The sequence below is a fragment of the Pleurodeles waltl genome, chromosome 8 (assembly GCF_031143425.1).
Source record: "Pleurodeles waltl isolate 20211129_DDA chromosome 8, aPleWal1.hap1.20221129, whole genome shotgun sequence".
In the NCBI taxonomy this organism is placed as follows: Eukaryota; Metazoa; Chordata; class Amphibia; order Caudata; family Salamandridae; genus Pleurodeles; species Pleurodeles waltl.
The window spans coordinates 1,186,835,317-1,186,850,241 of record NC_090447.1 but is presented as its reverse complement, the minus strand read 5'-3'; the positions used below and the strand labels follow the sequence as shown (position 1 = coordinate 1,186,850,241).

The following is a 14,925-nucleotide window of genomic DNA, read 5'->3' as shown; positions in this document are numbered from 1 at the left end:
CTGGCAAAACAGCTAAACAAAATGTTGCACCCTTTATGTGAATACATGACTGATAAACTAGTGTCTAGGACAAGGTGTGCGTTTTCATAAAAGCTTTTGTGCTCATATTTGAAATATTTCGGGGGGACGTGGTCAAGATGGCGGCCATGGCGGGCACCTGAAATCGCGTTCCGCTCCTGGCCCCCATAATTATCCTGACCGGCGCCCCCGCAGCACCAGCCACGCACTGAAAAACAGTGGCAGAGACGGCCTGGTGGTGCTGGGAGTGAGCGGGGCCGTGAGAGTTGCTCGAGGTGGTGCCCGGGCCCGCCAGACCGTGGGAGCCCTTCCCCCTGGAACTGAGGTCTGGAAACTGAAAGGCACGAGTCCAGGCGTGGTGCACCGATGGGCCCCGCCGCTCTGTCAACGGGCCGCACAGAGCGGCATCACAGGAGGAGAGGCCCTGCGGAGTGGCAGTGAGTCTGGCTAAGCGGTGGGAGGACCACTGGACGCGGCCTTGCGCGCATGGCGACGAAAAGAGGCCGTGCGCGGTGAAAAGAGAGCCAGATGCAACCTTACCCGGGAGCTGAGGCCTGGAAGTTGGTCGGTGTGAACTTAGGCATGGCCCACCAGTGAGCCGCGGCGCTTTGTCAGCGGACGGCACGGAGCGGCGATACAGGGAGATCGGCTTGGAGCAGTAAGACTACAAATGGTTGGGCGGTAAGTGGACCGCTAAGTGCTACCTTACACGCGCAGCGAGGAAAGGAGGACGCACATGATAGGAACAACACCCTGTGAGGCGCAGGGATTGCCATAAGATTTTTGAAGACGCCCCGATAGCAGATCCGGTTGCTCCCCCCAGCTGAGGGAGCGGGGGCACATGGATTGAGACCATGCACTAATAGGAGAGATCAGAGGCACTAAAGCGGCGCAGCACAGAAGGGCCTTCTGGCTATAAATAGGGAGTAGTACGCGAGTGAACCATAAGACTTTGCACAAAGATGCCGCTGCACTAAACAATCCTGTGCCTACTCACTGCTTGCTTAAGTGGTGACAATACAAGGAACTGGGGTGGACTTAAGGCAGCTGGCAACCCGAACCAGGGAGTGTTGAGCTGCTTAGTAGCAGTAAATTAAGCGGCCCTTCTACCACGGTGTTGGAAGGAGGAACATACTGGGCACAGACAGCAAACATTGCAGATCCAACACCTGAACAGGCAGAATGATGGGGAAATCCAAGACACCTAAGGCACAGGAACGATCTAGTCACACTACTCTTACTGAGGCACCATCTGAGACACTGAATCTGCGTACCCTGGAGTGCACTCTGCAGTCACACTCGGGCCAATTTGAGAACATTTTGCAGGCTATCATGGACACCAAACTGTCTCTCGAAAACAGAATAGACGCGGTCTCTCAAGATCTTAATTTGCTCAGAGTGGATCACCGCAGTCTGGTTGAGAGGGTCGGAGTAACAGAAACCACCCTGGGCGCTCTGAGCCCTGTTATATCAGACCAGCAGAAGCAAATACAGAGACTGGACATGGAAGTGAAAGCCTTACAGAGAAGTGCATAAGATGCTGAAAGTAGGTCCCGACGGAACAATGTTCGGTTCCTGGGATTTCCAGAGAGAATAGAGGGGCACAACACGGAGCTGTTTCTAGAACAATGGCTCATTAAAGAAGTGTTGAATGGTGTGGCGCCAAAGTTCTTCTCTGTGGAAAGGGCACACTGAATCCCGGGCAGGCAACTGGCTCCAGGACTACCACCCCACCCATTAATAGCGCGTTTCCTCAATTTCAGAGATCGAGCTGCGATACTACAGCACTTTCGCAACAAAGGCCCGATACACCATGAAGGGACCTCCATAACAGCCTATCCGGAGTTCACGGCAGAGGTGCAACGCCAGCGCTACTCCTATGCCAAAATCAAACAACGCCTTCGTGAACACAATCTAAAATATGCCCTGATGTTCTCACCGCCAAGCACCGGGTGATAGCTGAGGATCGCACTCATGTCTTTGCCACACCAGCTGACGCCTGGATGTGGATGCATGCCAAAGGTATAGCCCAACCGCCGGAGGAAGAAGGTGGAAATGGAGAATGGCTATCCTCACTAATCCACAGAAAACCCAGGAGGAGATCTAAAGTGCAACCCACGAAGACACAGGCAGCTGCAGAGAGAGCAAAGGTGCTGAGGGACACGACACTGCACACCCATAATTCCTTCGCCGTGCTGCGTTCTGCTGCCCAGGAGCCAACGGACTCGGACTCTGGTGGATCTGACTCAACCATCACAGATGTTCTGAAGGGGCCGGAGATTACACCCAGGACTGCAGATGAGTTATGATGCTTGAAAAGTAACTCCCCCAGCTGGCGGAGTTTGGCAATGGGATCTGGAAAGCCCTTGAGGTGTCAGAATAATCACCATAGGATTATATGGATAAAGAGACTCAAGGACACGAAAACACTGACCTCCTTTTGGGATGAAATCTCCAACAATGCAATGGTTCTGCCCACAGGCACTAGCAAAGACCTCCTTGTTGGCCCACAGGAAGGTGAGGATCCTCACTGAGATGAGGCTGGGGCTGTCGGAGGCGCTGTCACAAATATCTTCTAATCTACAGTGAGGGCCCTAGAGACAGGCCTCAAGTGATAACCATCACGCTCCCCCTGATGGTATCCAAATGGACATGGTACTTTTGCACTCAATGTGTGTTTTATTTTATATTATTGTTGGTGGTGCCCAAAGAGGCACATGCGCACCACCATGGTTATTGGGGATGTTGGGTGCAGGTGGGGGGTGTAGGGTTTTGTTCAATATGTTTAAACGATGCAGGTCTACACAATCACTTTATAAAAACCTTATCCAGGGTTATAGATACATAGCCCCGCTAAGAATCGAACACGAGGAGAAGTGAACACACGCAAACGGCTTACCAGATTGTAGGCCCACACATACTACATATCATGCAGGAATATAGAATCATAACATGGAATGTGCGTGAAATGGCTGCGCTGGGTAAGAGACGTCGCATATACACTTATCTCAAGCGACAGGGAGTACACTTTGCCATATTGCAGGAAACACACTTGTTGAGTAGTGATCTGCAGGCTATACGGAAATGTTGGCAAGGACAGGTTTATGGCACATCTTTCTCGGCATATGCGAGAGGAGTGCTTATGTGGACAGCGCCTGGTGTGCCATACGTACTGAGCACATATAAGGTAGATGAAGAGGGCAGATACATGGTGTTGGAAGGGCAACTTGACAGTAGACCATTAACTATAGTAGGGGTTTACGCCCCTAATAGCGCGCTCAACGAATTCCTCCATATACTGACCCCTGCCTTGTTGATGAACCCTGATGCCCCTGCCATCTTGGTGGGGGAGCTTTAACTGTGTTCCAAATGTACTGAAGGACCATTCGATATTACCCCTACAAGGTGTAGCAAGCAGGCGCAACTCTAACCTGCCGACGGTTTGGGCCGATGACTTGGGAGTACATGATATGTGGCGCATGAATCATCCGACACATAGAGAGTACTCCTTTTACTCCGTGATACACAAAATACACACTATAATAGACCTGCTATGGGGAACTCCAAATGTGTGCTCCTTAATTGAAGAATCAGAGTATTTAGCACGGACCCTGTCCGATCACTCCCCGTTGCTGCTGACCGTAAAATGGGGACGAAAGCGCACCACAATACCCACATGGCGATTGCAGAGAGAGGCGCTGCTGGACCAACCTTTTAGAGAGGAATTAAATACCTGTGTAAACAGTATTGGGACTTAAATAGTGGCTCCACAGACTCGAGGGCTACGGAATGGGACACACATAAAGTAGTGGTGAGGGGACATTGCCTTTCGGCCTCCTGGGGGGCGCACCGCTTGCTGCACATTGAGGTTGCCACTCTGGAAAAGGAATTGCGGGTGCTGGAAGTAGCAGTCGCACAAAATAGGGCATCGCCCGAATCTCTTCATGATAAGCGAGTGCTATATGAAGAGGCGAATCAACATCTCCGACATCATGATTATAACTATCATCTCATGCGATTGAAAGCGGTGGGTGACCGCTCGGGGAGACTGCTGGCACGGCTACTGCGAGAGGACCAACAACACACCCCGATTGGGGCTATACATCTGAATGATGGAACTCTGGTCACCTTGCAGGAGGCAATTAACAATGCCTTCCAGGACTACTATATGACATTATATCCCAGGCAAGTGAACTGCGATACTAGGCAACTGGAGGCTTTCCTGGGTGGGGGCCCCCTCCTGCGGTTATCGGCAACAAATATGGCAGCGCTGGATGAACCCCTCCAAATAGAGGAAATAGGAGTAGCCATAAAACAAATAGCTCGCAATAAGACACAGGGGATGGACGGGTTGCCAATAGAGTACTATGCCACGTATGCACAACACCTATTGCAGCAACTGTTATTGGTGTTTGAGGAGGCGTGGACAAATGATTAACTCCCACGGTCACAGAGAGAGGCACTAGTGGTGGTGCTCCCCAAACCCGGTCGTGACCCCACAGACGTGAGATCCTATAGGTCGTTATCTCTCCTTAGTTTAGATTGCAGAATTCTGGGCAAGGTGCTGGCAAACAGACTCGCCCCCGTAATACACGATCTGATACATGAAGATCAAAATGGTTTTAAACCAAGGCGTAATACGTTTTTTAATATCCGCAGATTATTGGTCATCATTGGAGATACTCCCACAGATACATATGGTAATGTAGCAGTGTCTTTGGATATAGAGAAGGCGTTTGGTACGCTAGACTTGGATTTCTTGTTTGCCACCTTGCACCGCATGGGGTTTGGCCAGGGTTTTGTACGATGGGTACAGACATTATATGCTGACCCTACAGCTAGGGTTAAAATGGGAGGAGTGATATCGGACAGCTTTCCCATTGGTCGGGGGACCAGGCAGGGGTGCCCTCTATCACCTTTGTTGTTTGCCATCGCAATGGAGCCACTTGCGACTCAGTTGCGCACACTAGCCGAGCAATGGGGGGATTTACCGAATGGGGAAGCACCATATAATCTCCTTGTATGCGGATGATGCGCTGATTTACCTAGAAGGGGTTGGACCACACTGCCCACGGTGATGTCACTACTAGACGAGTATGGAGAGATCTCGGGACTGAGAGTTAATTGGTCTAAGTCCTGCTTATTTCCTCTGGTTGACCTGCCTACAGAAATGAGGGAGCAACTCCCTGCGGGAAGGTTGAAGTGGTGTTTCGTCACATTCAAATACCTGGGAGTGCAGATCTACCATAGACTTGACGACTTGAGAGATGGTAATTTGGGCGGTGCGCTGTGCTCTATGAAGGGCTCACTCTGGTTCTGGTGTTCACTTCCCCTATATCCCCTGTGGGTAGGGTGGCAATAGCAAAAATGCTGGTGCTCCCGCAACTCCTTTATTACTTTGCTGCTTTGCGCATAGTTCTACATAGCAGCTTCTTCCGCGAACTGAACGGACTATTGTTAGGACTTATATGGGGGAACGGTAGCCCCCGAGTGGCGCTTCCTAACTTGCAGCGGCCACTGCGTGCGGGGGGGGTTGGGTGCTCCAAACTTTGAAAATTACTATGCTGCAGCACAGCTACAGTGGATATTGCACTGGATACGCAGACCTGAATCCTCAGAAGCAGCATGGATACACACACAGCTACAGAACGTCCACATGTACACCTGGCTAATAGATTGCACAGTGAAACATAACACCGACAACTGCTTGTTGAGAGCGGCCCATACATGTTGGAAGAAATATGTACAGAAAGGAAGAAGTAGTCCCCCATACTCACCCCTCATTCCCCTAGATCAGATACCGGGAGGTATGCAATTGCTCAAAACACACCTCCTAACAATATGGGTGGAGGCAGGGATAGAGACAGTGGGGGACTGCTTTGATGATGGTATACTGATGTCATTTACGGCTATTAGGGACCTCGCCTCGGTGGGAGCAGGACAGTTTATATCGTACTGTACCATACGTCACCTGATTAAAACAGCATGGGCGGGGGAGATAGGGAACCTGTGCCATCTCCCACATTACACTTCATGCTTACTGATGATGGCCTATCAAAAGTGATAAATTTGTATAAAGCCCTAATGGATGTAGACGGTAATGGACTCGAAGTGGCAAGACAGAGATGGAATACAGTTCCCCCTGCCTTTGACCTCCGAGACATGGTTGGTGACCCTCCAACAAGTGCAGCGGGTATCGCGAAACCCTAGGTTCCGATATACCCAATTTAATTTTGCACATCAAACGTACCTGTCCCCATCCCGTATTCACCGCATGTACCCTGCGGCCAATCCGACATGGCCCCTGGTGTGGGTCACACACTGCCCACTTCTATCCCATGGTGTGGGATTGTGGGCCCCTTCAGAAATTCTGGCACGAGGTAGTGGCAGTAGTTACTGACATCACGAAGCATGTGTTCTCAATAGAACCGAGATCTTGTTTGCTGGGGATTAGAACCAGAATTAAACAGGACATACATATTCACAGGTTCGCCGACCTGGCATTTATTATGTTCAAGCGATTGATTGCTGTGAATTGGAAGGCACCAAGGGCACCAGAAATGCACCAATTATGAGTCATAACACTGCGGTGGGTACGTGCGGAACTACGAGTGTTGTGAGTTCTGCAAGATGGAGGGCAGACACACACAGGTTATGATGTTTGGGATACGCTTGTTACACAGTTGGAAACCAAAAACTATGAACGCCCGCCATGAATGGGGAGGTATGGCAGTAATGACTGTTATATAATGTTAATAAAACTGTTATCTGTCTGGCTACTTGAGACTCAGCCTGCAACCAACATCGAATACGTTTAAATAGATGGTATTGTCAGACTGCGACTTCGCTTGTCACTCTTCGATAAATATACCTGTGTTACACCAAAAGAAAACAAATGACTTACTAACCCTTGGATGATGGAATGTTCAGACCCAATTTCCGGTTACTGATCTTTGACTCGTGTATTATGTAATTGAATATATGTGTTTGAAATAATAAAACAGATATATAAAAAAAATAAACAAATATTTGAAATAGTTCATTTTTATTCATTTACAACTTGAATAGATTTTGGAAGAAATCAGCTCTCTATGTTAGTTGCCTTTCTCACTAGAGTTGATTATGAGGGTCAGACTTTGTAGTAACAGCTGAATGTCATTAATTCATGATATACAGAGCTGGAAGTCATTACATAAGGGCACAACATTATGAATGACTACACTGGTAGTACCATTACATCTTAAGACGTTTTACACTGCCAGTTAGTTTTTAATTACTCATATATATGGATAAAGGTATGGGTTGGTTTCATCTTAGTAGGGAACCCTCAGCTAATTCAAAGGGCTGGTCTGCAACATCTTCCCACCAAGAGACACATGGGTTTGGAGAGGGAGACAGGCCATTGTTCAAGTGCCAGTTTCCTGTTCCAGAGCAGACTTGCACAAAGCAGTTCACCAGGTGGATGTACATATGCACATGGAGATCAGTGGGCTACACCATTCACCCATCAGGGAACACATGAGCCAACACACATGCACCCACATCCACAAAACATTTAAATAGTTGAATTCCAAACATCTTCCAACCATAATGGAGGCAAAAGGACACCAGTAAAGAAGGCCACGCAGAACTTTAATGAAGGAGCTGCTAGGTCAATAGTCCGTACATACACAGGTAAAAAAGCTTGTTCTCCACCACTGATAACATTGTCAAGAGTGCTGGTGCTCACAGACCTAGGGTTGACGGGACGGTGGCCTCAGTATCAAAGCCCAGCTATGGTGCCTCACAGACGGTATGCAAGAGAACCCTCAGTGAGCTGTGAGCGGAAAACTGCACAGAAACGAACAAGCTCAGGGTGGTACAGCTCCACAAAGCCATTAAAAACCTTATCACAAAGTTCTTGTAGGCACCTTGAAACGATTAAATTCACGCTGAGCAAAATACATTAATTATACAGATAGCTCCTTACACTGGTAAAGTGAGTAATGAATGCAAAGTCTAATCAAAAGTGATCGCCTGGCTGTAAGCATAAGAACAGTATATATAATAATGTTAAATTACCAGGAAGAAAAAAGTGCCACATCTACACAATTATAAGTGTTAAAACACTTTCTACGACAACAGCGTATATGTATGAGGAGAGAGTTCCTGGGAAGAAGAATCTCATGAATGAGGTGAGACCTGGAGGGAAAATTCATGAAAAGATAGTAAGACAGGCATAGGTGTATGAGGCAATGCACACAGAGGAATATACATCTTTTCCATAAATGTGCATTAACACAAAAAGGCCACGGCAATGGAATGTTTACACATATTAACACAAACATGTTTAACATACTGATTTGTCTTGCTTTCTACAAGAAGCCAGCGGTCTTCTGCCACAAGGAAAACAGACGTGAGGTTGATAGGCAAGGAGATGCTGTGAGCACAGCCTTCTAAAACATCCAGCACGCTGAGTTGGTTTCTGTAAAAGTTAAAAAGATGAGCAAAAAGGCGAAAAATATAATGTTTGAGTGTGTGTACTTAGTACTGCACAATCATTGGGGTTGCATGCTACGGTTGTGATACACATTCAGCTGCTAACAATGCATTTCTGAGGTACACAAAGTGAAATAAAGCTATAAAGCACTCAAGCTAGAATTCAAAACTTTAGAACACAACTGCAAATACTCTTTTTTTCCACAGAACATATATTTTTAATTCAACAAAATATTTCTCTGAAAATCAGTTGCATAGCAACTTCGCTGATAAAACCAAAAATTATGAAACATGTTTGTGGTGTCTTGGCCTTGCTATAGGTAGGGTGTGAACTAGCAGTTCGGGTGCCCTCTCTCTTTCGGAGTGTGTACCGACTGATATGGTTGGTACTATCTTTTGTGGTACAGAGAGCAAACAAGATGGGCTTGAATGTGACCACGAAGTGCCTGGAAATTAATCGAGGCATTCCACCTTTTGTTCTTTCCCCGTTGTCTTCTTCTTAGTGGTCTACAAAATCAGACAACTTGGTTAAGGGAAAGCAACTAGAAATGGGTCTCAAGGGAATTACTACCAATCCGCCATTGTCAGGAGGTGAAAAACCAAATATGTGTCTGGTAACATAAAAACTGCACATTTTTCGCATCCCTGTAACATAGAGTAGTTTTCGAAAATGTGGAAGTACCACATTACATCAGAGAAACAACAAAACAAGCTAAAGACTGTTTACTTCTTATTCTCGCACAGGAAAGGATAAATTAGGTAAAACAGCACATAATTTCAGCAAAAATATTCTTTTCACCAGTTTTACCTCCAATTGAGAGATTAAGGAAATATGTGACAAGAATTTAGGGGGCTTCTACTGCATAATCTTGAAAACAGCTTCTGCGTGAACAGAAGGCAATAGCTTTTGCTATTAAATCCTGGGTTCCAAAAAAATGGATCATATGGGATCTGTTATTTAAAAGAAAGCCAAATGCAAAGACCAAGTGGCATTGAGACTTTTTAGTGCCTGATAATGTAAATGCACCAGTTTATCTACATAGCACTCGGGCACACTGCAGTACCTGGCAAACATAAGAGTGGCGCTCTATCATATATAATTTGCACCATGATCTGTTGTGAAGCCACACACTTTGTTAGTCGGTCTTTATTTACCATCGCTACGTAGATATGTACGTTTTTAGAGGTGACATACACATGGATATGTACAGGCACACTTACAGACCTTGCCGAAAAGTTTAAACAATTCCACAAATAAAAAGCATAGATATCTTGAGCTTACCCATTTTCTTTGTAAAACACCAGCCAATTTTTGTGTGAGAATTCCCGGCACATTCTGTGAATATCCTACACAAAAATGTGAAATATATTTAAAATAAATGCAAATAAGTTTACAGACTGCATATTATCAGACATAGTTACATAGTGGAAAACTCACTATGCTTTACGTAGACCATTCTTTTTTTTTTAACTTTGTTTATTGACATTTGTAGATTTTCCCATCAGCTTATGCCGTACATTACAAGCACATGGAAGCATTTATCCTTTGGCAACTGAACTAGTACATCTGCCGAGCTGCAGCGAACATAATTGCAGATAAGTGTGTGATCATTCTCCGTGAGGTTTCACAGATTTTATAGTACACTGCCATCTTAGAGTCCATAGATCTGGACAGGTGTAGCTGGAAGGAGAGCTATTAACTGCTGCAGTGTCAGTCTATAAACTATTCAACTCAAAACTACAACTCAACCTCGGGCATTCAATCAGGGGTCATCCAGTGTGTGGTCTCCTACCGTAACTGTAGCCCGTCAGCGGCTGGTGTATGGCTAACAGCGTCTGTCAGTAGTCCTTAGTCCACTAACTGTAGGTGTTTTTTTGTATTTTTTTGTCACCCTTCTGCCATCTCCACATAGGCTGGCGGGACGGATGCCCAGTCGTCTCCAATTGGTCGGCGCTGCAGACCTCTCCTTTCCACACCCCGCAGGGCAGATTCCTCCACTAGTGCCCAATGTACAACCTCCCTCTTCCATCTACAATGGGGGAGGGGTCCCCGGGTGACCATGCATCAAGAACATTCAAATACTAGTAACCTTAATACCAACAGTGCTATTTAGTAAGTGAGATGTTGCCATGGAGTTAGAGCAGCTTGAAGGCCTTTACGTTGCCAGGCAATAACACAAGGAACAGGGCTGACACACTTTGGGGGTGATGTGATCTGGTAGATATGCTTTTGGGCTTTCCTAGTTTGTGTTATCCTTTTCTTTCAATGTGCAATCACAAACAAACCACATTATAATACTCTGCTATGCCTACAGCAACTTACAATCATGAATCCCCCAAGTCGTGCTAGAAAACCATCCAACAAAAATCAGTCTTCGTGAACAATGAAAGCACAAAAATAGGCTCCAATACACTGACGTAATGGACTATACTTCTGAAAACAACACACAACGGTGTACGCAGGATGATCAATCTAACAAAGAACAACACTCAAATCACAGCCTTCATAAGCACTTCGGCCTCATCACCCAGACCAAACATGCCTTCCTAAGGACATTGGCACCACTGCCCAGCCAAAGTATAAAATACTTTTACATTTCTAATCAGGAAGGAAACGAAAAGCCACCTGCACAGATCAGACGACAGAATCAACCTCTGAAGCATTAAAATCAACCTATCCATCAAGAATCTCTTTAAATCATATTCCTATACTACATCTTTTGCCAGGGTTCATCTTTGTGGAGCCTGGCACCAATCACCTGCAACAAACTCAACATAATAGTCTTCAGAAAACAACTCAAAAGTAACTTTTGACCTCAAAATTCCATATTTAAACACTGAAGCTCCCATTCATTAAGATTTTGGTTGTTCCATTGAGGCACTCGATAAATACACATAACTTACAATAACAGCCATCTGTTAGTTCAACTGACAAATCAGAAAATTCTTAGAGACCGACTAAACTTTACAATTAACTATTAAATGAACAAGCATGTGGCAAAACCAACATGTCTGGCTTGCCTGTAGAACTTTAAGCAAACACAGAGTTGTGTCTTTGTTCTATGTAATTGAAATTGTTATACTAACTATGACTGTAGTCGCTACACGTACACTCCGGCTCAACTGCAACATCTGTGATTTGCCAAGGCTCTGGCACTATGGAGCAGTTGGTGACATTCGTTGACTTACTGTAGTCTTTTCTGTAAGGATGAGCTATGCTCCTAGAATAAACAATTCAACAGAAGGCTGCACTCCCTGCACGTGCCCTAGCGTTCAAGCACTTTCATTAACCTGAGACCCAAACCCATGCTATTACACTGCATGTCTACCAACCAGTCTGCTATGGCAAATGTGTATTGTACGTGTGGCAGGAAGTATATTTTCCAAGCTACTTAGATTTTTTGCACCCATACTTTGATCCAGGGAGTTGGAAAAAAATAATTCACAAAACCTGTAATTTTAGGAATTATTAAGCGGTTCAACCTGTTATCCCCACATAATGACCACCTTTCTGTTGGGGAACGAATACTACACTTCAAAGAGGGATGTTTGATTTTTTCTATTACGGAGAGGCTTCAAAGCCTCCATCTACCATCAAAGCAAACGTGTTAGCCACACCTATATTATATGACTGAAAAAGTATTGAATAAGATATTTACGTTTGTACACAGAGGTGACATTTTTCAAATTAAGGGGGATTACTACAAAGAAATGTAGAAGTGGAAGACTGAGTTCAAGGTACAATAGCTTCTAGTGCCTGCCGCAAGAGTGAGTTGTAGAAAGCTACGACCACTGTACAATTTATCAACACAAGTTCCACCTTTAAGAAACTGCACTTTACATCTACACATTACCCTGTATTTATGTAACTCACATCTCTTCTGTCACGCCACATTTGTCAATTAAAAACAACAAACCAGGTTCACATTGAAAGGCTTGTATACAGTAGCATGTTACAATATTTGGGAACTCAACGTGTGCTTAAGAAATTGCCTGTACCTAAATCTTCTGATATTTCCATACCGTAGAAATATGAAGAAAGTACTTACCAAATAAAGGGATTGTTTCACAAGGTCACCTCTGACCCTCACCAGACTCTCCTCTTGGAGTATTTTCTAAGTAAGTGGGGTTATTCACATTTTTGCATTGCTTTTGTGAAAGGAGGAAAGAAAGGTGCCACCATTTTGCTTGCATTCTGCTTAAGTAATAAGGTTCATAATGTAACGTGCATCCAACCCTCACATATATTTAAGTCTTACTGCACGATTCCGTACTCTCCAGAGATGGCACATGTTGGAGGTGCTGATACAGCACACACAGACGGTGGAAGGGTTGTGTCTGCATTCCTGAGCCGGAGGATATAGTCCCAGATGCAGAAGAGAGGAGGGTCAGAGACAGCTATCATAGCAAATTCAACATAACTTATTGAGCAAGAGGTTCCTAACTAGTCCTTCCTGAGCTGCCATTTGGGCGATGAAAGGGAATATGAGTTGAAAGAGGCATGTCACCAGACTCAGTTGTCCATTGAAGAGAAATTTCCAGGCAACGCCTGCACCTTTTGTCTTCTTTTGAGCAGCCCACCCGGCAATGCTGAGGACAGGCAGGCGAGGAGCTCCACACAAATTGTACTTGTGTGGCCGGCTACTGCTTGGAATCAGCAACATCACTGCCTGCTGTGAGAACCATCTCCTTACGCAAAGAACTGTCTGCACTGCAGAAGGAAGATGCAATTATGAAAAGGAGCCACCCAAAACTGGTTCCTGAAACCCGTCTAACAGAACTGCCAAATCAGAAGTACAGGCAGAGCTACATGTCACAGAGACCGAAGCTGCTTTATTCTGACCACAAGGAACATGCATCTGCACTTAAATCAAGACCTTTACACTTTACTATGTAGCAAACTCTACAGTAGTGACTCTACCCCCTTATTTATGTTCCGTATTATGTTTTGGTGTGATCAAAGTACGCGTTTGTTCATAAAGGAACGTCCAAGGGTGGACTTTCACTTACTGATTCTGAGGTGTGATTCTTGTATTCTGAGTCTCTCCCCCAACACGGCCTCCCTGAGATGCACTGAAATGCTCACCCTCACTACCCTGAAGGTCAAGTGTGGTAGGCATGTATTAGTTTCAGGACACCAGTGGTAAATAACCACAACCCCTACAGTTGGGGTTCAGTAGCCCCTTATGTCCCCTTTCCTGAAGGAGTTCTGACAGTGGGGATGCCTTTAGAGCTGTCCTCTATCTGTCTGGACAGGGCAAATTGAACCCATGTGTCTGTGAACTATGTGATGGGACACTTCAGCTTGGGGTTCCAGTACCTCTCTGAATTCATGTCAGTTGAATGTGATGGAATATTATGAGTATTTGTACTGTGAGACTGCTAAATCATCTGCTTATTAATCAGTTTCTGGACTAGGGTCTAAAAAAGGCAAAGCCAACCTGGATCCTTGCTCCTGTATCCTTGTACTTGAGACTGTAATACCCTATTTCTATTGTCCCTTGGCCATGGTATTTTCTGGAGCAAGGGAAACTTCATGTCAAGTCTCTCCCCCACCAAGTGACCCTAATAAAATGACAGAGTATCTATTAACAAGTGATTATAAAAATGGAAACACCTCTCATTTTGTGCTACATAAAAAACATACCATTTACATCAATCTTGTTGCTTTTCTTTCTTTGTTTCCCCCTGCTGTTCTTCCAATCGCCGGTGCTTGTTTTCAGCACTACCAGGCCTCCTCCAGAATACAGACAAAAGCAAGCAAATGATACCAGGCAAAGTAGATATGTTGTTCTCCGTGTGATAAAAATACATGTGCGTTTGCTATGCTTGGTCGAGGTTGGATCCTTCAGCATGTGAACCTGTCTACATCTAATTCCAAGGCAAAACAATGAGTGACATCAAAAGTCTTAGGATGGTCATTTTCTAGCAAGGAGGAGCTATGCTACCATTGTATTTAATCTATGTTCAAACAACTTTACTTCAGAAGTTCCTTACATCTAGGTCTCACTTTTGGCTGATTCCCAGTCCCAGAATCTTCCTATCTCAATCCACCCTGACCCTATTTAGGATTGTCTCCAGATGTTTATTGAACACTGGTTCCATTAACTCAGTCCATATGTTTGTTGTTTATTTCGGTTGTCTGTTTGCCTGTTGATTTAGTGGAGCCTGCCATGTGGTGTCTTGCCCCTCAAAGAGGGATATCTTTACTCTTAGCGGCTGTCCAGGCTGGGTTACTATGAACCCCATTGAAGTAAATGGGATGCTTTGCCCTCCTGTGCCTCATTTAGATAAGACTGTCATGAGGATGACTGAGCAATAGGAAATAAAGAAGCAGGAGCACCCAAGCAAGAATGTGACTGCGTTTGCACAGTGAAAAAGCTGCTCGACTAACAATGTTTCCAGAAAAGAACTCCATAGGTCATACCT

The 14,925-nt window shown here is 45.3% G+C and overlaps 1 protein-coding gene across 1 annotated transcript in view; it reads right to left on the bottom strand.

Moving 5' to 3' along the window:
* Window positions 1-14,925, bottom strand: part of VWA8 (von Willebrand factor A domain containing 8) — a 1,423,713-nt gene that overhangs the window by 553,259 nt on the left and 855,529 nt on the right. Inside the window, exons 31-32 of the mRNA XM_069205432.1 lie at window positions 9,779-9,843; window positions 8,357-8,482 (exon numbers count right to left, since the gene is read on the bottom strand). Coding sequence (XP_069061533.1) covers window positions 8,357-8,482; window positions 9,779-9,843 — 191 coding nt within the window. The remainder of the gene's footprint in view (window positions 1-8,356; window positions 8,483-9,778; window positions 9,844-14,925) is intronic.